The sequence below is a fragment of the Amphibalanus amphitrite genome, unplaced genomic scaffold (genome assembly GCF_019059575.1).
Source record: "Amphibalanus amphitrite isolate SeventyFive unplaced genomic scaffold, NRLGWU_Aamphi_draft 000956F_arrow, whole genome shotgun sequence".
Lineage (NCBI taxonomy): Eukaryota > Metazoa > Arthropoda > Thecostraca > Balanomorpha > Balanidae > Amphibalanus > Amphibalanus amphitrite.
Window position 1 is genome coordinate 90,001 of NW_024882450.1, and position 26,656 is coordinate 116,656.

At 50.1% G+C, this 26,656-nt stretch overlaps 2 protein-coding genes across 3 annotated transcripts in view; one reads left to right on the top strand and one right to left on the bottom strand.

Moving 5' to 3' along the window:
• Nucleotides 1–26,656, bottom strand: part of LOC122368549 (glutamate receptor ionotropic, kainate 2-like) — a 45,841-nt gene that overhangs the window by 13,702 nt on the left and 5,483 nt on the right. Inside the window, exons 3-11 of one of the 2 annotated variants that reach the window (XM_043342569.1) lie at nt 23,238–23,399; nt 20,346–20,597; nt 19,626–19,801; nt 18,415–18,468; nt 16,475–16,636; nt 15,154–15,306; nt 9,611–9,715; nt 4,545–4,646; nt 1,181–1,384 (exon numbers count right to left, since the gene is read on the bottom strand). In XM_043342569.1, the coding sequence (XP_043198504.1) occupies nt 1,181–1,384; nt 4,545–4,646; nt 9,611–9,715; nt 15,154–15,306; nt 16,475–16,636; nt 18,415–18,468; nt 19,626–19,801; nt 20,346–20,597; nt 23,238–23,399 (1,370 nt within the window). The remainder of the gene's footprint in view (nt 1–1,180; nt 1,385–4,544; nt 4,647–9,610; nt 9,716–15,153; nt 15,307–16,474; nt 16,637–18,414; nt 18,469–19,625; nt 19,802–20,345; nt 20,598–23,237; nt 23,400–26,656) is intronic. The other variant, XM_043342570.1, reaches the window with a different exon arrangement.
• On the top strand, nt 5,026–7,225 carry LOC122368550 (zinc transporter ZIP3-like). Its single transcript, XM_043342571.1, has one exon. It carries the CDS (start codon nt 5,234–5,236, stop codon nt 6,257–6,259), a length of 1,026 nt encoding a protein of 341 aa, XP_043198506.1. The 5' UTR covers nt 5,026–5,233; the 3' UTR covers nt 6,260–7,225.

Here is a 26,656-nt window from a genome sequence, read left to right on the forward strand (position 1 = left end):
TCAGTGTTTTACGCGATCTCGAGAGATTGTGAAAGGATTTTTATAGGGGTGAAACGCGTCAATTTTTAATGAAATGTTTTGACAACTTATTTGATTCATTATTCAGCAAGTTAACATGAAACATGATCTGCGGCATAGACATGCTTCTTATGCAAATGACTTACTGAGTGAATCAACTTCTTAGGGTTCTGACTGCTGAGACACCGAGCATGCGACTGAGATACTTGCAACTCAACAAATAGGCAGTTACCAACTCATCAAGAAAAAAAAAACAGTGATTGACATGGTCACATGCTTCTCGGTTTCCACTCATCGAAAAATAGTCCGTCTTTTACCTTTTCTTGTTCAAAACTCCCAAACTTTCATAATCAAGCAGAACAACAAATACCTACCTGTACCTACCACTGGAGAAGCTTGTTTGCGCTCATTTTTGTTCCATATTGTCCTAAACAATCCTTTGTCTGCATCATAAAAACGTCACAGAGCAGTAAATGCACCCGGCCCGCCAACAGGCTCAATACGGGGATTGGCGTGGGGCCGGCCGGCGGTTACGTCCGTCCCTCCTATATGAGCCGGCCGGTCCTCAATCTCCGTTAGGTCTGCCACACCCGCTGGTCGGAGATAAATGGCGAATAGCACTCGCGGTGAGTGTGAGGCGCCGGACACAGGTACCGAGGGAGAGCGGGTCCGCCCTGAATGGCCTCAGATGGCCGGCGGAGAGGCGAGCACCCATTGGTCTTCTTTTCCAGCGCCGTGAAAAATAGGAAAGCAGCGCCCATTCCGAACGGTGTAAAGAAAAACAGTGATATAATCGCATAAGAGTCGCATGATAGCAGAACTATGCATGTAGAATGCACCAATGGTCACGGCAGTCATCATACACGCCGTAGTAGGTAACTCATTCATAAGCACCTTCTCTTATGATCGTGCAATCATAATCAAAACCTCAGCATCCAAGCGTTTGCTGTGCACGCGAAACTTCCACATCATAAGCAGGCGAAAAAATGTGCGTTACACACAACATGCTTTGATCATCACCGACATCGTTCCCACAAGTACTTTTATTTATCCATTGCTAGAAAACCGACAAACCTTGCAAACATGCAACAGCTGCATGCAGCCGGCAGGCAGACAGCATCATCTCCAGCACAGCCTGCAGCGTCGTCACCGCGTCCTGCACCTTGTCGATGAGCTGTCGGACGATGCCGTTCCACTCGCCCGTCTCGAGGTCCACCACGCCGTACAAGCCGTCCGGGTTCAGCGTGATCGTGTAGTTGAAGCCCACGAAGTTGGCGATGGCGCGCAGCAGGTCGATGCAGAACCCCTCGAACCGGTCGTTGCCGGTGAGGTTGGCCCCCTGGCGCAGCATCACGTACGGCGTGTCCTGCGCGGTGGTGTGTTGGGAGTGGTGACAGTCTTTTATGGCAGCGAGCCGAGAGTAAAGCGCAACACCTCCTTCATCAAAACCGAAGTGGCAGATAGGAGTGAAAACGTGTCTTGAATGCAATAAGCATTTACTGGCTTGTTTCTTTCTTACCCAGGCTGGGTAAGTAGTCATAAGGGAGACGTGGGACTTTGGAAAACAGCAAGCACATTAGTTAAATTAAAAAATTGTGCGTATTTCGCGCAAATCACGTCTATGGATACATGCCGTTGAGGATAGAGCTCTCTCTATAAACCGTAAAGCCCTTCTGGCATGCGTTGTTCAAAATTCCTGCCACAAATTTATGATTGGCTCACTCATTAGGAAATCACTCTGCGATTCTGTTTTGCATGCAAATTATTAATTGGACTCGGGGTGACGACCATTTAATGACATTTCAATCGAACCAGGAACCAAGCGGCGTTCATTGAGGATGCTGCACCAAACAGCCGTTTAGAGTGCCAATCTCAGCCGCGGAGTTTCGCGGTTAGGCCGGCAATCTCGGCGGCGGGGCCTGCCGGGGACTCGACACACGAGTCACGCGCCTTCCCTCAGCGGCCCGTGTCAGATAACCTCGCGCCGCGACAGGACCGCGGTGGGCTGCCTCCAATAAATACCGCCCCCTCCACCAGCCAGCCTACCGCGGCCAGCGCTAGCCATGTAGTCAGACGGAACAGCGCGGGTTCATCGGTAGAGCCACGCATGAAGATGAGAAGATTCTTGAGGAGTCGAACTGTAAGACTTGATGTGAGACGAATTCCATTTCGAGTCAGGGAGATCGATGCCCTGTCGAGGTATGTCGAGACGTGTCGATCCATGTATAGCTATGTCCAGCCAGAGTTCTATAGCCTTGGTCCAGCCATGTTGATCCATGTCGAGCCAACTCTCTGTCGGGCTGTGTCGACACGATCTCCTGCGGCCCGCTTATCGCACAGCGCTGCTCGACAGGAGTTGAATGCAAAATCAGCCGAGAGGTACCGCCCAATCGGGTTCCAGCGGACGAACACGCGGCAAAAGCTGAAATCGGATAGCTGGTAGGGTAGTGGTATTCCGATAGGAACAGTGCCGTAATTCTTTCAGATTGGAATACTTGCGCATCATTGAATAGTTAGGTGCATTTTACTAGCCTCATAAAAGAATAATAAATGTCTGGGAAATTTGTGCAATTTAGCCTATCACGGGGAAAAAGGACGTTCAAAATAGGCATCATGAGTTTCATATGGTACAACGTTTCTTTGAGCATGATTATAATCAATAAAAATGGTAAAATTGACCTTATGCTCATAATATCGGATAAATTAATTGAAAAATTAAAGATAATATTTTACCATTTTTATTAGGCATCATGATTTTGATGAAAGTCGTTGCCTCGCTAGACGTCCATGTGAGCTCAGTAACACACTTGGGATAACCCACTTTATTTTACCGTGATACCGAGCTTACTGGTGAACGGAACGGAGCTGGTGACCAGGTGAGTTTTACGGGTGGGTGACTAGGGTAAGAAAAGTTACTGAAGACGACGACTACCTACACCTCGGAAGGACGCTCAAAACGGAACCAATAGTGTCTAATGGATCACCTGCTCTCACCAGATACACGTATCAACTAAATCAGTGTTCTACGGCCCCCACTGCGGTGAAATCTCTCTGCGGTGTCCAACGCTAGCCCAAGTGCCGGCGTTGTGTCTCCCCGGGGGAGTCCCAGGTGCGCGGCCGGCGCCACGTACGCCCTTGATGATCTCGTTGACCATGCCGTCCCACTCTCCGGTCTCGGGGTCCTGGGCGCCGTAGCGCCGGTCGGGCACCACCTCCATGATGTAGGAGAAGCCGGCCATGTCGGCTATCAGCTCCAACAGGTCGATGCAGAAGCCGTAGAAACGCGCGTTGCCCGTGTAGTTTTTGCCAGCGCGCATCATGACGTAGGGCGTTTCCTGGCTCGGGCAGAAAATGTGCGATTGAGTGCTGACATTGTGACTGCTGTGTCCCCTTGTGTTTAGAAAAAAAGTAAATTAATATATGATATAATAATAAACACCAAGCACAAGTTGTTTCATACGCATGAAACTAACGTCTACAGGACAGCGTGGTGTTGAGGGTCAAGATCAAATAAACTTTGGCATTAAAAAATCTAGCATGGCGCTCGCAAATGCATTTTATAAGAATGATAAAATCGTTTCAACGGAAATGTAAAAAAAAACTCCGAATTTGAATGGCTTTGTAGGTTTAAAATGTCCCTATGAGATATTCGAAACGTGGCAACAAAAAGAACGGTACATACTGACAAGCAAACTATTATCATGTGAGAACAGCATTTTAATGAGCTTAGAAACATGATTTAGTCCGAGAAAGAACACCGAAGCGTCTTCGTTCGGCCCCGTGGCTTCATCTTTTAAGTGTTGGCGCATCCTGCAGTGGCAGCTACCTCAGCTGGGTGGCGAGGCCGGCAGTCAGGGCAGCTATCCGCTGCCGCCCCGGAGGCTAATGCACTTGTCAGCTGGGGCGTAAATACGATTAGCACGCTCTCACAGGGGCAGCAGAGAAAGATTCGGACCAAGCCGGCAATTGCTTGCTGAAAATCATAGTATTCTGAATACGTCAGGTATGTACGAACAGACTTTTCGAACACATGTGAACTACAAATATAAGTCCTAAAATAGACTCAGGAAGGCAGTTCGGGTGCATCTCAATGGCCATGTTATCAGAGACTTTTGTCATCCACAACTGTCATAAACCGCTGTTACCAGCAGACATGACCCAGGATCCAATTGTCTGCGGCATCCACGGTCCCCATAACCGAGAGCCACGACAATGTTGGTTGATAAATACAAAGCTCATTAGGCTGATGATGAATTTCCATGATTCTAGATTTAGACGTTTTCTGGTGATGGACCTGGGATGTTTCCAGTGGTACCTATTGCCGTTTGAATATGGAATCGTCTACCTTCTGGTCCATGGATACCCTAGAAACTGATTCTTTTGTTTAGTTACCACGAACCGTTTATACTAAAAATGATCTTACAGTATTCAAAGCTGTTTCAGAATGTTAGGCTATGGCAGCTCATAAGAGATAAGCTAGCTAACAAATCTTAGCTCGTTGTTTATTAGCCAGTACAACGACTCACTAGGTTAGTTGTAACCACCAGTGTGACGTTCAGCGATCCAGGGTCGTAGAACGCCTCGTAGTCCGTGATGTTCACCTGTCCAGCCGGGGTCCACTCCCCCACCTGCGGGAGCATCGAACAAGAGTCACACTGCCAGCCTACAAGGCCGCCGCAGTGTGGAGTACAGCATGTGGTTCACTCCCAAATCGATGCAGTGTGGACACACGTTAGTGAGAGATGCACCGGAGGTATCAATTGGCACACTTAAGTGGATCGAGGTTACTAAAACAGTAGACAAATAAAAGTGATTCGAAGTTTAGATGGTCTGTAGCAGTTTTTTACTTATAGGCTCAGCGCCATTCCTCGGAAAAGATAAACAGAAGTTGAGCCGTGCACTGACGAACCTCCCAGCTGACAAGCGGCCGCTACCAGGCAGCTCTGCGCGTCCGGCGACAGTGGTCTCTCTCGTATACAAACTGGCAGCCGCCTCTCCGCGCGGTCAGTGCATCTCGGTGGGTCGCGCGCCGCTGATCGTGTGCCGCCTCCCGCGCCGCGCGCGCCCCTCCGCCGTGCTCCAGCCTCTCGACACGGAGCGATCGGACGGTTATCTGCCGCGCCCGCGCCGCCGTGGCCGCCCGCCGTAGGCCGCAGTCGGCCACTGGTGGAGATCCCGTGCCGACCAAACCCGCCCCGCGCCCGCCGCCCTCGACATGGAGGTCTACGTGGCACAGATTCTCGGTATCACCGCCATCTTCTTCATCACGACGACGATCGGCGTGACGCCCGGCATTCTGCTCAGGAGGAACTCCAAGTCTCTGGACACGAACTCGCCCGGGTTTCGCCTGATGGTGAGCGTCGCCAACTCGCTGGCGTCTGGAGTATTTCTCGACCTGTGTTTTCTCGGTTTGATTCCGATGGTGCAAGATCTGTTCAATAAGGTATGGCAGGAACTGGAAACTGAAGTACACTACCCCGTCGGTGAGGCCATTGTGCTGTGCGGATTCTTTATGATCCTCACTGCGGAGAACTTTGCGATCTGGCTGCAGAGTCGGCAGCCGAAGGGCAAGAGTTCCGGTCTGCGGGCTCTGAGTATGGACGACATTGCCGAGGTGGCGTCGCAGGTGCCCAGTCGGAGGGACTCCCTGCAGGAGAGTGCCGAGACGCGGCCCGAGAAGCAGGCGCTGAACGGCGTGGAGCTGCAGCAGGTGGCCGTGACTGCGGCGCCAGAGGAGGACGGCGCCGCGCACGGACACAGCCACGGCGCCATGTTCGAGGCTGAACACTCGGGACTGCGCTTCCTGATGCTGCTGGCCGCCATCAGCCTGCACTCGCTGTTCGAGGGCATGGCGATCGGCCTGCAGGTCTCACTCTCCACCCTCCTGAACCTGCTGTTGGCGATTCTCATCCACGAGTCTCTGGTAGCGCTGGCCATCGGTGTCAAGATCGCGCAGCAGGGCGCCTCGTTCTGGCGCAGTGTGAAGCTCATCTGCACGTTTACACTGATGATCCCCGTTGGTATTGGGTTGGGTATTGCGGTGGGGACAGCCACCGGTCTGATTGGCAACGCTATTTCGGGGACGTTCCAGGCGCTGGCTGCCGGAGTGTTTCTGCACGTGACTTTCATGGAGCTGGTGCCCGACGAGCTCGAACACTCTCGTAACGCCTTCGTCAGCATCGCCTGCATGTTCCTCGGCTTCGCGGGGATGTCACTGATCGTTTACCTCACAGAGGGGTAACATCTCGCCAGAAGGTGAATCGAGATGTCAAGTTCCTGGCTTCAGGGAAGCAGCATTGTTTGACGGTGACCAGAGATGTCCACCGAAATGTCAATGCGACTTCAGAAAGGCACAGATTAATGATAACCTTAACCCATTAGGCATATCGCTTCATGATCAAACATCGATAGACAAGTGCTTCAGTCGATAAACTGCATGCTCGTCGAGCACGTGATCTCCGAGAGATATGCCATGTTGCGATTGCACGTGACACGTGACGGGTTACGTAGTGCTAAATGGGGGCCGCTGTGGAAGACCGTGCAGGGAGCCATGCGACCTGTATGTGTGGTTCGTCCATGAGCCGTCCATCGCAAATGATGCACATAAAGTGATGCTTATTATAGCAAGATTTTAGGCTTGCATTGACGATGACGAACTGAATGCATCGATGTAGGTATGTCTCGGACGACGGGGACCTGGGCAAATGCGTCAGCGCCTGCTTCTATCGAGTCCTGGTTAAATGTCACAGGGGTTGCTGAAAATGTACGGAAGAGTGACTCCATTGAGATGGCGTCTTTATCATGTGGAATGAGGTTGTGGCTACACTGTGGCATTACCTCCGAATCGATGTCTTTTACGAAATCCGATCTACTGTTTGCTATATGAAAGTCGCTGTCGCTCGACGTTTGGGCCTCGCGGCTTTGCGTCATGAACCGACAACGCTACTTGAGGATCGACTCGCACTGAATTACTATATGAAATAGTTGTGGCCTGTGTATTTGTAGATCATAGCTCCTCGTTTGCAGAAAAAAAAGCGTCTAGCCACATTTTCTGTTCAGTAAAATCGCCTGCTGCAGCCTTCTTCGCCGAGGTCGCTGTTGACTTTAGGTTGTGCGTATGTTGATGACTAAGATGTGTGCAATGTTGAATTTATTACATATCATGTACTGTTGCATGATCTGTGCCAATACACTTGTTCATACGCTATGTTTTTCTTTTGTTTGCCTTCCCACCCACAGTAAGCATTCATAGCCTTAAAAGTTGAAGTGGGCAAATACGATTAGACAGCTGATACGGCTGCCGATGTTTTATTTACCTGGCCTTGGCTTCAGAGAGATCAGCATAGTCAGAACATTCCTACATGTTCCGAGGTTCTGTACATACATAGGGGAGGACCGTACAAGAGTACGCACCTAATGCATTTTGTCGTCTCACGCCGTTCGGTTTTGGTTTACGGCTACGATCAGTATATTCCGATAAAGCCTGATCATTTGTCCACAAACTGTCATGACCACAGCGGCCTACGTCCAATTTAAAGCGTGACCGTAAGCAATTTTCTAACACCCTGCATTTGCGTACTCTTGCCCGATAGGCAGTACAAGAGTACGCACTTCGTGCGGGTGGAGTACGCACTACGTGTATGCATTCCTACTCGCTTGAATCAATGCATTCATGCAAGTAATTAAACTATTGTTATCTTTATTGCCGCAGCCACTAAAACGGTCACTCTTAACAGAGTCGAGGCGCCCCGCTGTGGTCGTGCAAATGCACCCTGGTCTACCAGAAACAGTGATGCTCTTCGTGGTTTCCCCAACTGCTCGGCGTCCCCCCGAGTGTCATCCACCTTGTTGGCCAATCCCGTGAATCTGCTGAGGGGTTGCGCGCCTGATGCACTAAGTTGATTAATGCAACACAACCACGCACTCGGAAAACTGCGAACTCTTGTCCGCCACGGCAATGCGTACTCATGGCCGACACATACGGTAGACACAAAGCGGGCTGAGAGCTGGCGCCACAGTAGTCGCGTAAACAATTGGGACTTGACACACGCACCAGATTCCCCGTGGTATCTTGATAGGAAAAAATGAAAATTCTATTGCCGCTCCCTGAGGAAGGTCCCACCTTTTCCTGCACCCCAAAAAGTATAAAAGCGATGTGAAAAAACACGTCTAAGCCTCTAAAAAAGACAAGTGAACCCGTAGCGCGCCCACCTTCCACCATCGAAGCCGCGTGAGAGACAGCTTCCTTAGGACTCGAGATGACGCTGATGAGGCGTTGCTAAGCAACCGAAACAGCTGCTGCGTACTCTTGTCGCCTGCGTCCTCTTACCCGCCCTTACCCTACATCCATACTCTTACATACAGTGTATCGGCCGCGTACAGTCCGGGGATGACGGGTCGCACGCCAGCGATCACCATTCGGAGCGAAGTCACGTCATGTCCTATAGCTGGGGTTCAACCAATATACCTACCACATATACGTCACGTCACGTCATAACAGTGATAACAAGCCAACAACACAAACATTTTTACAAAATGAGATGACGCAGTATTTCGGAACTTTTTTTATTTTGTGGTGAAACCTTATTAAATGACAAGTATTTTGTGAAAAAAAATGCTTAGGCATAAGAAAAAGGTTCCTTCCGGTGCTCTTTTCTCCATAGGCGCGGGAACTACTTTCAGACTGGGGGGGCATACCATAATGGAGATGAACCTAGGGTACCCCCAAATCTAGTTTTCTCACCGGTTTTAGGCCACTTATTTTTCATCCCTTGGCTTTTTCAACAAAAAAGAAAAACATTTGCAAAAAAGTGCAGTATTTCGTCTCAAAGTTGTGGGGGCACCGCCCCCACGGCCCTAGAGTTGCGGGGCAAGCTGCCCCCACTGCCCCCCCGGCTCCCGCGCCTATGCTTTTCTCCCCTCCAATGAGTATTGCTATGTTCCTGCATGGCAGCAGATTTTATGCAGCATACCCACGCAAATCACGAGCATCAGAGAGACCGTTCGGCACTATGGAATTGAGTGCTTCCTGATTTACCGCACGTCCGCTCGTTGAGCTGTATACTGTCGGCCTGTCTGTCCGTCAGTAGACCTCAGCCCGAATGCCAGCCCGTCAGTAGACCTGCCCGAATGTCTGTCCGTCAGTAGACCTGTTAAAATGTCAGCCCGTCAGTAGACATGCCCTAATGTCAGTCCGTCAGTAGACCTCAGCCCGAATGTCAGTCCGTCAGTAGACCTGTCAAAATGTCAGCCCGTCTGATGCTTGTCCAAATGTTTGTCCGTTTGATGGCTGTTTGGATGTCAGTTTGTTTATATGCCTGTCTGAATGTCACTTTGTATGCCAGTCTAAATGTCAGTTTGTTTGTAGACCTGTGTGTGGATGCCTGATGCCAGTTTGTCTGTAGGCCTTTCTGAATGTCAGCATTTTACGGACGACAAACAGTTGCATTAATATTACATTAAACAAACACTAAGCTTTCTCGGTGTCAATGCGTCCAACGACTCCAGTCCGCGGCAGTCAACCAGGAATGCAACGGACCGTGCGCACATGCACACCTGTGCTGTAAAAGATGTCGCCAGGACCCGTTCATACCTTGACGAGGTCGTGTTGTTTGAGTTTGAGCAGGTCCAGTTTGAAGGTGGTCCTCTTGCCCTCGCTGAACTGAATGGGTCCGGTCAGACCGCGCAGTTCCCGCACCTGGCCAACAGAGGGGCGTCAGCGAAACGCCAGAGCAGCGTCAGTGACGCGCCTGAGACCGGTCAGCGTCGGTCTCCGTAAAACTGTAAGGTTGTATTACACCTGAGTTGACAAATTTTGGTCAAACGTTGGCCATGGTGTCACAAAAATATGAGCAAGGTTCAGCAACTTTCAGCCCGCCGCCCGTTCTGGAGTCCGTCCCGGCTGATATCGACAAATACAAACTGAAACTCACTCGCCTGGCTTTGTCGAATGGAATAGTCTGTTTTATTCCAGGGCAGCACATTTCGGCTGTCTCACCTAATATAACATTAATTACGCTTTCATATTTCATCGATGCTTCTGAGAACAAATAGTGACAAAAAAATATGCGTCAAGCAAGAGCAGAGCACGAGCAAGCTCCGCAACGCACATTTACTGCGCGTCAATGGCCCCCTCTTCAGCCGATGTGAGACCTCGTGTCGATGGCCAATCAGACGTAAGAGACAGATTACATTTGTCGAGTGACTGGCACTATTTGAACAGATTCTGCCCCATACTGAATACCGCTCAAGAGGTCTTCGTTCGGCGGATTTCGTGTGCTCCCTTGGACTGTCACAGATAGGTTTCTTGGAAGTGGAAAGAAAATAGGCTGAAGAGACCATCCGATGTGATACAAGTTTTACGCAGTAGAAAGCAGCGTCATATGCAACGAGTGAGGACAATGTGCAACGTAGGGAGCCCAACAGGTGTGTGCACTGTGCAACTGCATTCTTATTTTGGTTAGCGGTGATCACCCGATCGATCATATGTCATCGATGTCATCGAAATTATTGGGTAAAGCACATATATGCCAAACTGAAAATGTGTGATAAGATGCAATAAATGAGGTTAACCCGCGCACCGACGGGGGTCTGCGCCAGCTTACAACCGACAGGGGGGGGGGGCAGATGACCCCCCCCCCCTGAGATCTCGAGAACGAAGCAAGATAGCGACAAGCGGTAAACGGCATGGGGTACGCAAGGACAAGGTCTACAATTTTTACAAAGGACACTTTCAGGTCAGGTCAAAGATGACGTTACAGAGGTCAAAAAAGTCAAAATGGCGGCGCTAGATATTGAGAGTTTTTATCAAATAACGTTCGAATTAGTCAAACTAGGAACAAACTAAGGGAATCATCGTGATCCTCTCGCCAATCCGCATTATATATATGTTGACCTCGAAAGGTCAAGGTCAATGGTTGACCTCAGGTCACGTGACCTCGAGGTCATCATGTATATCATTCGATGCGCCTTGACGAGCTGAACACAATGGGACCATCCGCGCGGCTGCATCTCGTTCCTGTAAGGAGTTATTGGCAAAACACCGTTGGTGAACTTTGATGACGTCACATGACCTTACAACTGTCCAACAGCAAAACAGGCCTCAATGTAGGAAGGTTGATCGTATATGAAGTCAGGTATGGTATATGGGGCCATTCCGACGCGTTTTAGTGAAAAAAAACAGGGAGTTGATTCCCCCCCCCCCATTGACTTATAACCCGCGCCCTGGTGGGGAGGGGCTATTTTTGCCCCCCTCCAGACTTTTCGATATATCTCCAGAACCGCTGCGCCGATCGTCACCAAACTTTCAGTACCCTCTCGGACATCAATTTTACACATTGTGACCAAAATTTTTTCCAAAGGCTATGATAGGTTGGCCGGAAATGACGTCAGAGTGACGTCATGTTCTGCCATTTCGACCCAAAAAAGGGTTTCGCGGGAAGATTTGTCAGGCCTATAGCTTTGCAAATACAGAAGAACGATAAGACATAAAGCTGTAGAATTGACAGGGCTACAAAACTGCTGTCTCGGATTTTTGAAATATTTGGATTTTGACCCCCAAAAATCAAAAAATAGATTTTTTGAATAAAATAGCCGAAAAATCCAAAACGTTTTTGGAATTTCGCAAAAACCGGAACATATGTCATAGTCCTTACCGCCTTCTATCTACATACCAAATTTGAGATTGATACCTTTTTTTGGCGAAGTTATAGCAAAAAAAAAACTGTTCAAAATTGATGACGTCAAATTTTCAAACTCAATTTTTAGCAATTCTAGACCGCGTAGCGCAAAACAAAGGCCACCATTAGACTCCCCGTGGCGAGCTGCATTGAATCAATACCCATTTTATGCAAAACTATCAACTTTAAAATTTGACCTTTCTTGACCTGACCTTGACCTGACCTTCACCAGAAAGTGACCTAAGCCGTACCTGATAGTCTTATAACCAACAGCATTGAGTTGGAAATGAAAAATTGGCCATAAAACATGCATCGCACAACCTTAGTAGGTACCTAAAGTTAGGTTCATGTGACCTAACCTGTGACCCTTGGTGACCTGACCTGTGACCTGACCTGGTATTGTCAGTGACCTCTGATAGCAACATATGTACTAGGCAACTGACGCCCTATCGCTGATTCTCGACAAAATGCGTTTTCTTCGGTGTTATAGCGCATTCCCTAGATGACCCGTGAACGGTGAAACATGTCATCTTTGACCTGACCTGTGACGTCATCGGTGACCCCGAGGTCAATGAAATTTGGTTTCCCTCAACAAATTTGACAGGCCTTTCGAACGCCGTTTGAATTTTGCGGATCCGTCAAGTAGTTTCGGAGATACGAGGGGGGCAAAAAATACCCCCCCTCCCCACCAGGTCGCGTTATAAACAGACCCCACCAGGGCGCGGGATAATGGGGAGGTCGAGAAATTGACCTTACTTTAGGTCATCGATATCGAAATTCGGAGATATGAAAATTTTAGCTACTAATGACCTAATAACATCCTGCGACTTTCAAAGGCCTCCGTCATCTACTGTAGCTCTGACACTGTGGCAAAGTTGCAAAAAATGACTTTAGGTTGGGTCATTCGACGTGACCTGGTGACCTGACCTTAAAAGTTAGGAGGTTCAAACTTGCACACCATGTGCAAAATTTATGAGAGAATAGTCATGCCAAATTTGCGGTTTTCCCGCTATTCACGAAAAACCTTAGGGGGGAGGCCGATAACCCCCCCCCCCCGTCGGTGCGCGGGTTAAATTCACCGACAGTCATATTGAAAAAAAACCTTGCTCAATTTCCTCTAGGGTAAACATTCATGAAAATGACAAGAGCTGTTAACTGTCATATTTTTTGGGAGTCGCTTGGAACAACAAACTTACATTTTTTGTTTTTGTTGAGTCATCAATTGGAAAACATACTCCTTTTTCATATTGAGGAGTGGCAGCCACTTGCAATTTGCATGCAAGCATACACGAAGTGAAGCGGACCGCTGTGTTAAGTCGATTGCAAGAAGCGTTTGAATGAACTGTTCGACCTTGTATCATGTCTCGTTACGGGGATACTAACAGCGATGTCGGGTGGTGAACAGCTCTCGGGAGGTCAGCAATAAACAGACGGCCACTTAAAGACGTCCTGCGGCCCCTGTCACCATGTGAACAGGATACCAAGGCCGTCAGACACACACACACACAGACGGGACTGCAGTGTGGAGCAGCAAACGGTCACTGGCGGCGAACAGGGTCGACTGGGGTCACGGCACGCAACGGCTCGGAGAGGAGCGAGGCCCGGCGGCTGGTAGCTCCTTCCCAGTTGACAAAGACAAAGATCGGAAAACAGGCGCCAGGCGGCTCACAAATTTCTAATAAAATAGCAGAAATGGAGGTGCGGGCTGCTGCTGACCAAATGAAGGAGAAGAAAATAAAATAAATAAAACTAACTGGTCTTACTGTTGACGTTAACCTCACCCGTGGCAAGCGACAACACAAACTTCGTTACACCTAGCACTAGCTGGCCTGGTAATTGTCTACGCATTTTGCACGTAACTAATTGACTGATGCATTGCACTCCAAAGCGAATTTCACGATAGAATGACTGAACAGATGGAAAATCCGCCACTAACAAACGATCGTAGAATAATTAACCCTAGAACGCCTGGGGGGGGGGGTGTATCAACCCCCCCTGAGGTTTTTTCGAAGTGCACGCTAAACGGCTTGTCGTAGCGGGCTGAAATTTTCAATACCCTCTGGGGCAACCTTTGCGCATCTTTTGCCGAAAAAAATTGATCGGGTCATGTCAGGTCACGGAGTTATGACGTCATAAGAGGTACAGCCTCCGGCCGACAGTTACCAAACGTGTGCGCCGAATCCCTAGGTTTTCTGCCGGTGATACCCACATTGTTTGATGGATCATGATAAAACTTCCCATGCATGTTGGGGCAAGCATTGGCTATCGTGTGGTGCAAGAAAATTGACCGGGTCAGGTCAGGTCACGGAGCTATGACGTCACAAGAGGAACAGCGTCCGGTACTATTTTTGAAAAGCGCCCGAACCACTATTTTGCTAATTCTTGTCACCTCAATGGGAATATGCAGCAATATTAGCTTCTATAGGGAGCAAATGGACCTCCCAAATCCAAAAATACAATCAGATTTAAAAAAATTTAAATTTTGATTTTTTGAATTTCTGCCGCCGACTGTGACCTTGCCGACTTCCGGCGCTCCCAACGCGCCATTTTTAGAGCTAGGGAAACGAAATACATACCAAACGATAGCGAATTGATCAAGGAACACGATAGTGAAGGTTTCAAGTCGATATCTCCCACCGTTTTGCCGCAATCGCCGCGGAAAGTTGAAAAAGGTCTATTTTTCCGAAAATTTGACCTTTGACCGGTCAAAAGTAGGTCAAATGTTGACCTAGGACCAAAAAATATACCACCAATCGCGAGATCTCGTTGAGAGCAATCCGTTGGTTTTTTCCGCTAAGCTCTACGACCTTTCGTTTCGAAACGCCAGGGGGGGGGTCGTAACAACCCCCCCCCCCCCTGGTCGTTCGTGTTATGAGAAATGGCCTGGTCGTGCGAGGGTTAAACACACACAAGACTACCTAGAAATGTCCACGTGTGTTGACTTTGAGTCATTGTCCGGCAGGGTAACTGCTGCGTATCTGAAATGCTTATTTGACCGAGATGACTGGGCCACTCCAGCAATATTAGTCATTTGTCGAGGCACTGACACGCCGCCCGCTCCCGAGAACCGCGCTCCTGTCTTTTTGCCCTTTGTCCTCCGGTCACCGATAAGTTTATCTGGTAAAGTACTACGTCGTGAACGATCACAAATCGAACACCGCTCGGCCAGACTGACGATACGGCCCCGGACAGAGGACACCTTCCCAGAATGCCTAGTCAAAGATTGCATCCACGCCCAGTTTTTACCGACAATTTTTCTGAGGGGTGGGTTTTGCGCTCGAGTGTTCCGCTCATTCACAACAGGAAGGTGATATGTATCTCAATACCGATAGTTGACCTTGGTGAACACAGACCAAAGATCAGTGGACACATGCGACACCACTGTACGCACATCTCGTGGACGCCCACATCTGCGCGGCGCTCCGTCCTGCTCGCGATGCAAGATCAGCAGACTCACCGCGTTGATATAGTTGAAGAGACTGCTGCCGTCCACCCAGGGCTGCTCGCGGCCGCACGAGACCCCGCTGCTGCGGAACTGCACGCCGTCCTGCATGGCGGTCAGCGCGCGGGCGAACACCAGAACAGAGTCGTAAACCAGCGCCGGCTCCGACTGTAACAGAGGGAGGTCACAGGTCACAGGTCAGCAGGCCGGCTCAGACTGGAACAGAAGGAGGTCACAGGTACCAGGTCAGTGGGCGGGCGAACACCAGAACAGAGTCGTACACCAGCGCCGGCTCCGACTGGAAAAGAGGGGTCACAGGTCAGCAGGCCGGCTCAGACTGTAACAGAGGGAGATCACAGGTCACAGGTCAGGGGGCCGGCTCCGACTGGAACAGACGAAGGTAACAGGTCAGCGCCAGTACGACTGAAAGGACAGGATCACAGGTCAGGGCTAGGTCTGATTGGAGCAGGTGGGTCGCGGCCCGCAGGTCAGCGCCAGTACGACTGGAACAGGTGGGTTGGGTTTGTCTCAGTATCAGGGTCAACGGTCACAGGCTAAGGGTGAGAGGTCACAGGCTCAGGGCAGGGTCAGAAGCCACAGGTCAGCGCCAACCTTGACTATCGTCTGTCCTTTTGTGGACCAAAGCACCGAGACCCAGGACCGGACCCAGGGGACCAGAAACGTCAGTTGAGGCTTGAGCCTTTCATAAACCGTTGCATCAGCAATCAGCAGTTTTCGGCAGTCCGGTGTTGACCTCGATCAACAAATGTCAGCACGTTTGACAGCCCGGTCTGCACTGTGATAACCCTCTCTCTCTCTCTCTCTCTCTCTCTCTCTCTCTCTCTCTCTCTCTCTCTCTCTCTCTCTCTCTCTCTCTCTCTTTCCGTACCACCTCCCCATCCTCCCGTTGCTTGGGATCCTGTTATATGATCTCCGATCGACGCCACAGACACGCCGGAATCAATGGGCCAGCGCCGCCGCGGGCCTCTGTCAACACGGTCTGTGTGATTTGACCGGAGCCGCAGCCCCTCTGCGACAGGATCCGCCGCGATCAGACAGCCGACACCGCGTCAGTATGTGTGTGTGCACAGCGCGTGCCAGGGAAGCACCACCGCGCGCGCACAGACGTGAGGTGCCGTGAGGTGCAGGGTAGTGGGATCAGTGAAGGGTTGGGGCGTTTTTTTTCTGAAGGCTTATGTAGATCATTGTTGTCACTTCAACACTACATTTCATGCGCAGACATACAACACCTGCCGGTAGCAATAAAAGCTGCATGTTTTGAAAGAGAGCGACGTGTTTTGTAGATCGCGTCCTCGCGTAGTGTGGAATTACTGACCTCGATCACGCCGGCCTTGGAGACGATGTTGTTGCCGACCGGCTGGAACTGCTGCATCTGCCGCAGGATCTCCCGCACGTGGAATGAGTCAGAAACCAGCCGGAACGCCGTCATGTTGACGAAGTTGTACTTGAAGTCCTCCAGGTCGAACGTCTCTATGTCCTTGGCAGGACGCAGACGAGAAGGCGTCAGTGTTATTGGACCGGTGGAATCATAAGCGATATCAGCATCAGTAGCTGCATCTTTTGTCGATGTCTGGCTGATGTTCATTTTGTGTGCAACTTATTAGAGCAATTGCGTCAACTATTTTCAAAGATACGTAGACACCAGTACTTACTTCAAGATCATTCACTTTTCGAATTGGTTATGATGAGCATTTTCTCTTTTTATGACACATTTATTCCCTTGTCCTCATGGTTTTACCACTTCTGTCGTTGTCGGGCAGTGTGCGTGTGTGGGTGTGAGCAGCAGGCTGTATGTGGGAAGAAGGAGAACGTCCGAGTAGTCTGTTGATGCTGGGCGATATGGTACGACCAATGGATGACCCAGCTGCGCCACATAGATCAGCGGAGCCCCACTGAATATGTATGGCGCGGCAGGGTTATTCGCGTGGCGTCCCATACAGAAGTGATTGACTGGGCGCGCAGCCCCGTCATGGGCAATCTACCGACACGCGACATCAAACGGTGATCTGCCGCCGCCGTCCAGCGGGTTGTCGGAGACCCCACCCTGAGCGGGGTAAACAACGGCCGGTGGGCAGCGATTCGAGCTTTGGGTAATTGTTAGTCGACAATAACGTTTGGCATTCGTCCTTCCTTCAGCTGCAAATCGCTCCAGTACCTACTCAGAGAAGCCTTATAAAAGTCGACAAACGAAACCAAAACACTTTAACGCCGTAACCGAAAGTTTGTCGTTAACTTTGCGATTTACCTCACTAATCTACCTATTTTTGTACTTCCCTATATTATTTGGTATGCAAGGCGTTCCAAGCCACAAGGATAATTATCAACAGGCTTCATATCGCTTAGTATTTCATATCATGGCCTTTATAACACCGGCAACTTTATCAAATCATTTGGTGTAATTCGTTGAGATCCTTGAAATAATGTATAGGCTTCTTCATTCCAGCACAAATTTCGGCAGTGCCACTTTGACATCTCGCTGCCATCTGCACTGTCCCGATCGTTAGCGAAGCCGTCCCTCCCCTGTCTCCCTCGGCCGTCTCCCCTCCCCCGGCCCGTGTGCGGTGCCCTCTACGGGGCCTCGGACAGCAGACCGGGCAGACGACCTCCGCTGCCTGGAGTGGCCTGAGGCGGCGGACGGCCGGGTCATGGCCGGGGGCGCCGGGAGGCCGTCAGGGGGGGGGGGGGTGATGACGGCCGGCGCCGTGTGCTGCTGACTGGCCGTGATGCAGTGGACGGTGAGCCGAGTGTCTCTGATGGCACGCTGATGCAGTGCCGACCGGCGGCGGCGGCGCTCCACCGGCTTCATATCCGGCGCGGCGCGGCGCGGATCGGCGCGGCGCCGTCCTGCAGCCGGCGGGGATGACCGGGGAGCGCCGCCAGACACCCGGGTGGGATGTGGGGTCGCAGTGTGATATGGGATCGCCCCGGCAGCTGGTGAGGTGGTCAACCCCCGAGATTGGCTCCGAGTTACACATGGGCATTGGATATACGAGCTGGAGCAGCAGCTGAATCGAACAAGAGAAATATGTGGCGCGACATATTTTTCATAAGATATCAAGTGCACGAAAGCAAGGTAGCCTGTCCTAAGCCCAGAACGTGTATATGAAACAATATCATTACCAATAAGATATGAAGCCCTAAAAAAAAACTATCTAATACCAACCTCAAACTGCTCCGAATGTTTTTCAATAGAACAAAAACACAATTCTAACGAATAGTGTCTGTGTGATTTTCAAACAACCTGCGGTTACTTACAAACGTTGTAAAAAGGTAGTGATACTTGTAGTCGTTCATTTGCAGTTGTAATATCTGGGAACGAAACGACAGGCATTTGAATATCACATTCACTTTCACGGATACCAGCAAAGTCACAGCCTCACCGCTAAAATATGCGGTGTTCCACTTAACCCTATTAGTGGCGGGGGGGGGGTTGTTTTCATCCACCCCTCAGGTTTTTCGGGAATATCTCCGAAACCGCTGAAGCTACAATGCTGAAATTTTCTGGCTTTTCCTAAAACTAAATTGGGCACATTCCCTGAAAATTTCAAGTTCATAACTTTACCAGGGGCGGCTCCAGATCGCACTGGGAATTGGGGGGTCCTATTCGTGAAGCGAGTCATTTGGGCGAAGATCACGATGCTGATGTATTATAACTGTATGCACCAGTTTTACGAACAGTGAATGAAAGGTATCATGTGATAACATATACAAAGTTATTGTGCATCCTCTTCTGACACGTTTTTGCTATAATAGGCGGATCCAGGCGTCCAAAAAGGGGGGTTATGTTTTACCTCCCAACATAGGTGCCCTGACACCGCCTATGCATGACCAATACAATTGTAGTCGTTCTCTCATAAGAAAATTGTAACATAACAAGACCATTACCACCCTTTTTAGAAACAGTACCAACAAAAACCTTATTTACTATACTTTTTGTGTACCCCCAATCTCAATGACCTGTATCCGCCTATGAATTTTGAAAATGCATATTTTTAGGATCCATGTGAATTCCTGGTTCATCCTCTATCGATTGGCAAAAGTTGCGTTAAGATTGGTTCAGAAACCTGGCCGTGATAAACCGTCTAAAATGTATCTGCAATTTGCCCGTTTTTACCCCCTCTACCCCCCCCCCCCTATTGACATTTTTTTTAATTTTTATTTTTTAGAAATGTAGATCACGTTGAGCGAAATCGAATGCCGTTTGCATTTTGAAAATCGGCCCGTTAGATCTCGAGATATCAGGGGGGGGGGTCGTAAACAGCCCCCCCCCCCTGCCACTAATAGGGGTAGCCAGGAGCCTGCCACTAATAGGGTTAAACGAAAATGATCGATCGATACCTGTTGGCAAACCAGTGACGGTACGCCGGCTCAGCCGGACGATGCATTGCACGTATCTATAGAGAAATAAGAACCAAGTGGTGGCCTAGAATGATTTCTAAAATTCATCACCAGACGTGCTCACCCACCGCTCTGAGAAACGCCGGCATGGACTGGGCCTTGGTGTCCACGATGAGGTTGAAGATGTCCCGGGATTTGACCTCCTTCAGCACTCGTCGGAAGGTGTCCGGCGAGCCTTGGCGAAGGGTTATGTCGATGTCCATGTTAGACGGTGTTCGTATCAAGTCTTGGAGCTTGACCAGGCCTGAAAAACACGCAAAAATAGCTTTTATCGCGGCTCTATCATTTCCAACTAAAACATCGACTTTATCTGACATTTCAATGGACGTAAGGTTTGAATCACGACATCAGTCTGCTAAAATGTCTAACTGACAACTAAATGAACGATGGTCCGAGAACGATGGAACGATGACATTGAGGCTATTAGCCTGAATTATGACACATTTAGCCAGTAGCTGGATCGGATTTATCGCCTTATGGCGTTTCTTGCCCTCGCTTATAAGACATTAATACCATAGCAAAGTGCTAACTCGAAGCGGGTTTCGCCGTCCAGGAACAAATTTGTCTCCTGTTAAGAAGACAATACAATCGTTCTGTTCGCGAGGACTGCCTCACCGGCTTATGCACCACTAAATCACGTTCCATTCAGGTTCAGATGCGTTCATGAATTACGCATTTATCGTTTCTTTCTCACTGCTCCACTAATGCTCATCTCCTCACCCTACCACCTCTACCCCTCCCTTCCCCCCTCACCCCTCCCTCCTCTATCGACCGCTGGCGCCGCTCACCGTGCTCCTCCTCATAGACGATGGCCACGCGGGTCCAGTTGAGGAAGCCCATGACGTCCCTGAGCGCGGCGTTCAGCAGCGGCTGGTGCGGGTGCAGGTTGACGCTGAACTCGCGGCTGTGCCGCTCCACGTCCAGTCGCGTCTCCACGTGCGGGATGTCCAGCGCGTCGCAGATCGACTGCACGTGCGCACCCAGCTGCGGGTCGGACGGGCCGAAAATGGCGTACACGCCCTGGTCGACCAGGTGGCACGCTGGGGAGCACGGCGTGGATGTGGTTAGCCCGGAGAGGGAATGTCAACGGAGTTGTGCCCTAAGTTGTGACTAAAATACATACACACACGTACGTATTTACCATGGTAAATGCTAGCTACCCCTATGTAGCAAATACTTTTTCAGTGTTTTTATCTAGCACAACCACTGATTGCATCGGAAGCTCTTCAGCACTCAGCAGAATTATGCACCAAAAAAGGCGGAAATGTGGAGAGAAAGTGGCCCCAGGAAATGAGCACAGACATCAGGCAATGGGACGTGAACGGACGACAGCAAAAACTGCGGAACAAACCCCGGAGAGTTCCACTACGAAGGGGATGAGAGAGAACATGGAAAAGACGGGTCTGGTTCCATATCAAAACCATCATAGTCGTAGTTTTTTCGGAACTGTGTAGCCATGTTCGCAACAAACCAATGGAATCCACAGTGTGAAAGCAAACATTCAATGATCATGGGGAAAGTCAGGAGGATAGCGCACAGTTCCTGCTCTGCCCTGATCAAAACATTGACTTTGCTTTGATGCACCCGTGCCTGTCGTTGATTGCCTCAACAAATGTTTTGCTCATCCCCGTCACCGAAACGCACGAACACACAGCCATTTGGTGTTCCGCCCAAATTAGGTTTGACGGTTGTGGAACAAAGCTTGGCAGCCCTCGGGCGCCACGCCCGGTAAACAGTTACGGCGCAATTAGAATATTAAATTAGCCGGCATAACAAGGGGGAGCGGAGTTTTACGCTCCTTTAGTCCCACTACAAAGCTGGGAATGGCTGGAGAGTTTTCTCACAGCTACAAACGATAAACGGCGTAAACAAGCGAGAAACACGTTGGCATAACATTAGGAATCGGCTGGAAGTTTGCGGTGATGTTTGGGTATCGATCGATCCAAGAGTGGCAATAAAATGATGAGGGGATGGGAAATCGGAAGATGAAAACGATTTTGAGCAGATTACGCATTTAGAAAAAAGACACAACTGATTGTGAAAGCCCACCGAAAGGTTGTATTTATTTTATGTTTTCGTCGAATAAAATAATTTGCGATTATCAGTGCTTTTACCATGATTAATTCTTATTTTCAACTTTACAAAAGTCCATAAAGATGTAATTTTCCATTCACAGCATAGATATAGATTTTGTCGATTCCTCATGCTGCTCAGTTCCGCGTCTACCAAGTCCTACAGTGATATCCCGTGTGGCTCATCAATACCTCATCACCGACCTGGCAGCTCTGTGTCTGTGGGTGGGTGCCCTCACTGGTCGCTGGCTCTCTGCCCCAGCTGATGGACCCCTGCCCCCCTCCCCACTAGGACAGAGGCGAGTGGTGCCATTAGCTGACGTGGCGGTCCGACCGACCCGATCGGCGGAGGTGGTGGACCCACGGCGGTCACCAGCGTACTGTGATTAACCCGAACAGCGCCGGGGAGGTGGCAGACCGGTCACAGCGGTCGACAGGTCCTCTGTGGAGTGTCCCTGATCACCTACCGGTCATCTATCAGTCGTGAGGCTAAACCAGGATTGACGGACAAAAACACTGACAGGTATGCCGTATGTCCTACTAGGACGATAGATGAAAAGATAGACGGCATTTCGACAATCATCTTTTGACTGGAATCGGCAATTTACCGTCACAAATCATCTTATAACTAATTGAGGCAAGTTTGCGAATTTGTGCTAGGCATACAGCCTCACAGGAGACAACGCAAGGGGTATCAGATGCTTGGGTGCCTGTTTTAAGTCACATTATTGCGGCCGCAAGCGCAACAACAGTTGATGATTCTATTTCACGTCACATTTATGTCGTAATGAGGCTGAAAACAGAGCTGGATGCTGTTGTCGTTTTCGAATCCAGGTTACATATAAATGCAGATACTAACGCTCATGTATGTAAGTACGTTGTAGCAAGTAAATTTCATATGATATCAGTATAACCAGCAAGGTTTTTCGCAATGTGATTGGAAGTAACTATATCTGTGCGAAATTAATCGGTAAGAATTTCGCCATAACATTGGTGAGCTATGCTGAGTTGCTGGCTTTGCGGCAATGCGCTGGTCCAATCAAAATGGGCGCTGCATATTCCCTTCAATCTATCCATGATCTCATCGCTAATTATATAAGATGGGAATGTGATTCTGCTGAGTTGCCGCACCAGGCGCACATCTATCTTCGCCCGGAGACGGCGGACGGAAACCGTGCACACACGTGATGAATGACATTCCACAGCCGTAAAAACGCCCACAGAACGCCGCGATATTAGTCTGGTTTTTATCATCACTGCTTTGTAACAAAGATGATGACGTATGCTTTTCCCAGAGGAGGCTCAGTGTACATACGCCAGACGTCACTCGGCGGAAGAACGTTCTGAGGTTACCGGAATTCGGTAAATTATTCCATGAAAAGAATAATGATCAAACCTACATAGAAAAGCCAGCCGTCTATAGGTATAGTCCGTGGAATTTCAGGCCGCCCAAGACATGGCTTATATAAGAAGGTATGCTACTTTGACATCTTATGTGATCTTCACTTCCACCTTACCAGCTTTTTATGTGGTTTTCTATTCGCTCGTGATAGCCCGCAGGCAGAACGCAGTACATATATGTTCCTTTATTTACGATCACCGTCTTACCGATTTTGGCCGTGTGGAAGCTGTTGTCCCTCGGCGCGTACTGGATGTAATGGGTGAGCGTAGTGTTGGGCAGGATGTTCTCATCCTTATTCACTCGCAGCACGGCGTATTTGAAGGCCATCTCCACTGCACTGTCTCGCTGGTCCTCGGTGAAAATGGCACCTGAAACAGACGGTTTATCATAATTTTATCAGGGCAATGTACAGTGTAAACTTATTTGCACTCAAGCTAACTAGATAAAGGTTTTTCAAAACGTATCTAGAATGACTTCCGTATTTCGCGTATGGAATATGTTTATTGTCATGTGACTCATACACGTGTTCTTTGAATTGAATTGCCAAAGATATCGACACTGGCACGTGTTAATGTGATGAACTTTGACACATAGCGACACCATCGTGTCCTGTTACACATGTCACGTGACGCACAAACTGCGTTACGCCTGACGTCTGCTGCATTCCTGGAACAGACGGCCGGGAAAACCACGTCACTGCGCCTCACAGCTGAGACATTGACAGCTCTGTCAATGAGACCGTGACAGGGCGAGGGGAGGGGGCGTCACAGACCCATCCACCGACCATTAATCCCGGCCAATCACGACAAATCCACGTCTCATTAGGCCCGTCAGATTGCCGAGCCCTATTGGCGACCCCCGGGAGCGCCCTCGCTGAAATGGGGAGGGCAGGGGAGGGGAGGGGAGGGGTAGCGCCATGACCGGCTCCCGTGCCTCGGGGGATTTGTTAGCAGACCGCCGACATGATATGTCACATGAGTACGGGCACGCTGGTGGTCGGGGTGTTTAAAACTCCAGGTCCAAAGATGCACATATAGGATACAGACTCAACTTGCATGCTTTAGATGAGAACAGCTTCGTTCTTGGTCAACTTTTGATTGGATCTTGTAAGTTGGAGCGTCCTAAGGAGATCCCAACGCTTGAATTGTTGAACACAGGACCCTTCCAGAAAGAAACTTATGCAACTTCTCTCAAGTGTAGTCATCAGCTGCCAGCTTGCCGTATGAAGTGCGCAGGTGCTGCTGCTCATCGCGCTCTTATTTACCCTTTATATACATTATGCTATCTAAATTTCATATCGTTTATAACACATGCATACCTAGCCGCTTCACAAGGTCGGTCTGCGATGCAGGGGCCTGCTCTTCTGCGGCCGTCTTATATAACACGTTGCAAACACCTCAGTCAAACGATCCGGGCCCGAGGATATGTTCGGTGCATCATTTGAGATACCAATATATAATTTTTCTTGTAATCCTTGCGATATAGGTAGGCACAACCGATTGCCACTGAGAGATTAGCAATTCAGCAAAACCGCTATTTCCAAAGATACTCGTAAAAGAGGTTCAGCTTCAGAGCAGCCTCAATCCTGATCCGTCTAATTGAAGATGGACCGAAGAGACAAAACAGACCTTCAGCCATGTGGGCAGATACTCGAGACAGCATACGGCCTTAGCAGAGCGTTAGTATGTAAACAAAGCGGCTCGGGCAGACCAGACCCATTGACCCGAGCGCATCTCCTAACCAGGCAAAACTCACGGCCCTAACCCGACGTAACCCCTGACCAGGCGAAACCCCCGACCCGAGCGAAACACGCAGGTGCAGTGCGTTGCACAGAGCCCTGGGGTCTCCGTTTTCTACCCTATTGTGAGCAGACGCCCGTTGCTGTTCTCTCACCATCGTCGGTCGCCAAATCTGCCGCCAGTGTGCGTGGATCTCGTCTCCTCCCTCCGCTCCGCATTTGGAGACGACAGAGGAGCCCCGCTATCAGCCGACGGCGGAGCGATAGCGCCGGTGAAATGGAGCACAAGGCGATGATCGTCCCATCGGAGCCAGACAAAACGGCCAGGTTGGTGGTGGCACCGGTCCATCTCTGCCGCCAACTGCCGCCAGATGTACCGGAAAACGCCCCGCATATATCGGAAACGCTGAGACCAAGCGGAACTGTTCAGCTAGACGAGATTCACCAATTTGCGGCATTCTTTGGCTCAAAATTACCTCCTTAGAAATCTTAAATAATAACACGACGTGTGGAAGAGAGCCAAGCTTTGATAAGGAAGGAATTCATCCTTTCGTAATTTACAGCCGTTCTGGTTGAGACTTTTCGAGCAGCGGCGGAGACAAAAAGATCCTTCTAACTCCGTCGCCGCTGAAACCGGTCTCGGGCGCGTGCCACCGCTCCTCGCGCCTCATTTGCCAGTGAAACAGAACAAAAAGGCCCCGGTGGCCGAGCGAATGCACTTTTTGTTCGTCATCACCGCCACCAGCGAACGTTCTGCCGTCCGGCACCGCGGATCAGCCGTCGTCCAGCGCACGGCCGTCACTCTAGGGCTGTCACAGCGGTGAGCAGCTGACCGAGGGCTGTCACAGCCCGTCTGTGAGCTGTCACAGTCCGTCTGTGAGCTGTCACAGCCCGTCTGTGAGCTGTCACAGCCGCGGGTCTGACTCAGCTCCCGCCCCAGGAGGTGTCACAGCGGCTCTTCAGGTGGGTATCCCGGTCGTCCACCAAACGGAGAAACGGCGCCTCATTCAGCACTGAGAGACCTGGAGTGTCCTACTCCACCTGATATTGGCCGGCCGGGTCGAGAGCCACTTCCGGAGTGATCCTTGCCACGTGCAACAGCCCTTCAGACACACCTACCTGCTCAATAACCTATCTGGACGCAATTCTGAGAACCCATCTTACACTCTTCAACTTTGTCACTGATTCCGCTGTCGTGGTGTCGAACGGGGCAGGCTCAGCCATCTGAGTGGATGATGAAATCCTATCGGCGTCCACGGCAACGGATTGGATACAGTGTTCCGGTTAGGCGTATATGCATTTCGTGTATGTGCCTCTCGATGGGATCTTTCAATATTCAGATTACAACTGCATACAGGGCTCAGAACTGAAAGGAAAGCATACATGACAAGGCCTCTGTAACACCACCTACCGAGGGAGGTGCCGCGTGTTAGGATACGTGCTGTTGTCCCTTACTGGCACCCGCGTGACACGGGCGCCTCGCAGCGACCCTGGGGTGGCGGCCGGCCGACCGGCGACCAGCCAAGCGGAAACCCGGGCTGATGGATCGCGATGTGCCCCCCCCCCCCCCCCCCCCGTCCCCCCGCGGCGTCCCGTCCCGGGGCTGGCCAGTAATGACGCATCCATTGCCCCAATCGGGCGACGGCAGACAGAGATGACAGGAGAGGCCGAAATGCTCAGTAATCCTGGGTATTCCGATGCGTGTTGTTAACTGTTGATAGTCGCCTTCTGTCGCGCTGCTGCGTAACATTATGGCTAAACACTATCGTCAACACAGCTCTTAGTTTTGCATTTAGTTATTAGTATCTCCGCACCGCATTTGTTAGTAGTTCATCTGTTCTGAATCGATCGCCAACTTGTACATACAGACATTGAGAAGCATTATTG

Bases quoted from the DNA above. Each gene is read 5' to 3' on its own strand.
- LOC122368550 (XM_043342571.1), top strand. From the start codon at position 5,234: ATGGAGGTCTACGTGGCACAGATTCTCGGTATCACCGCCATCTTCTTC.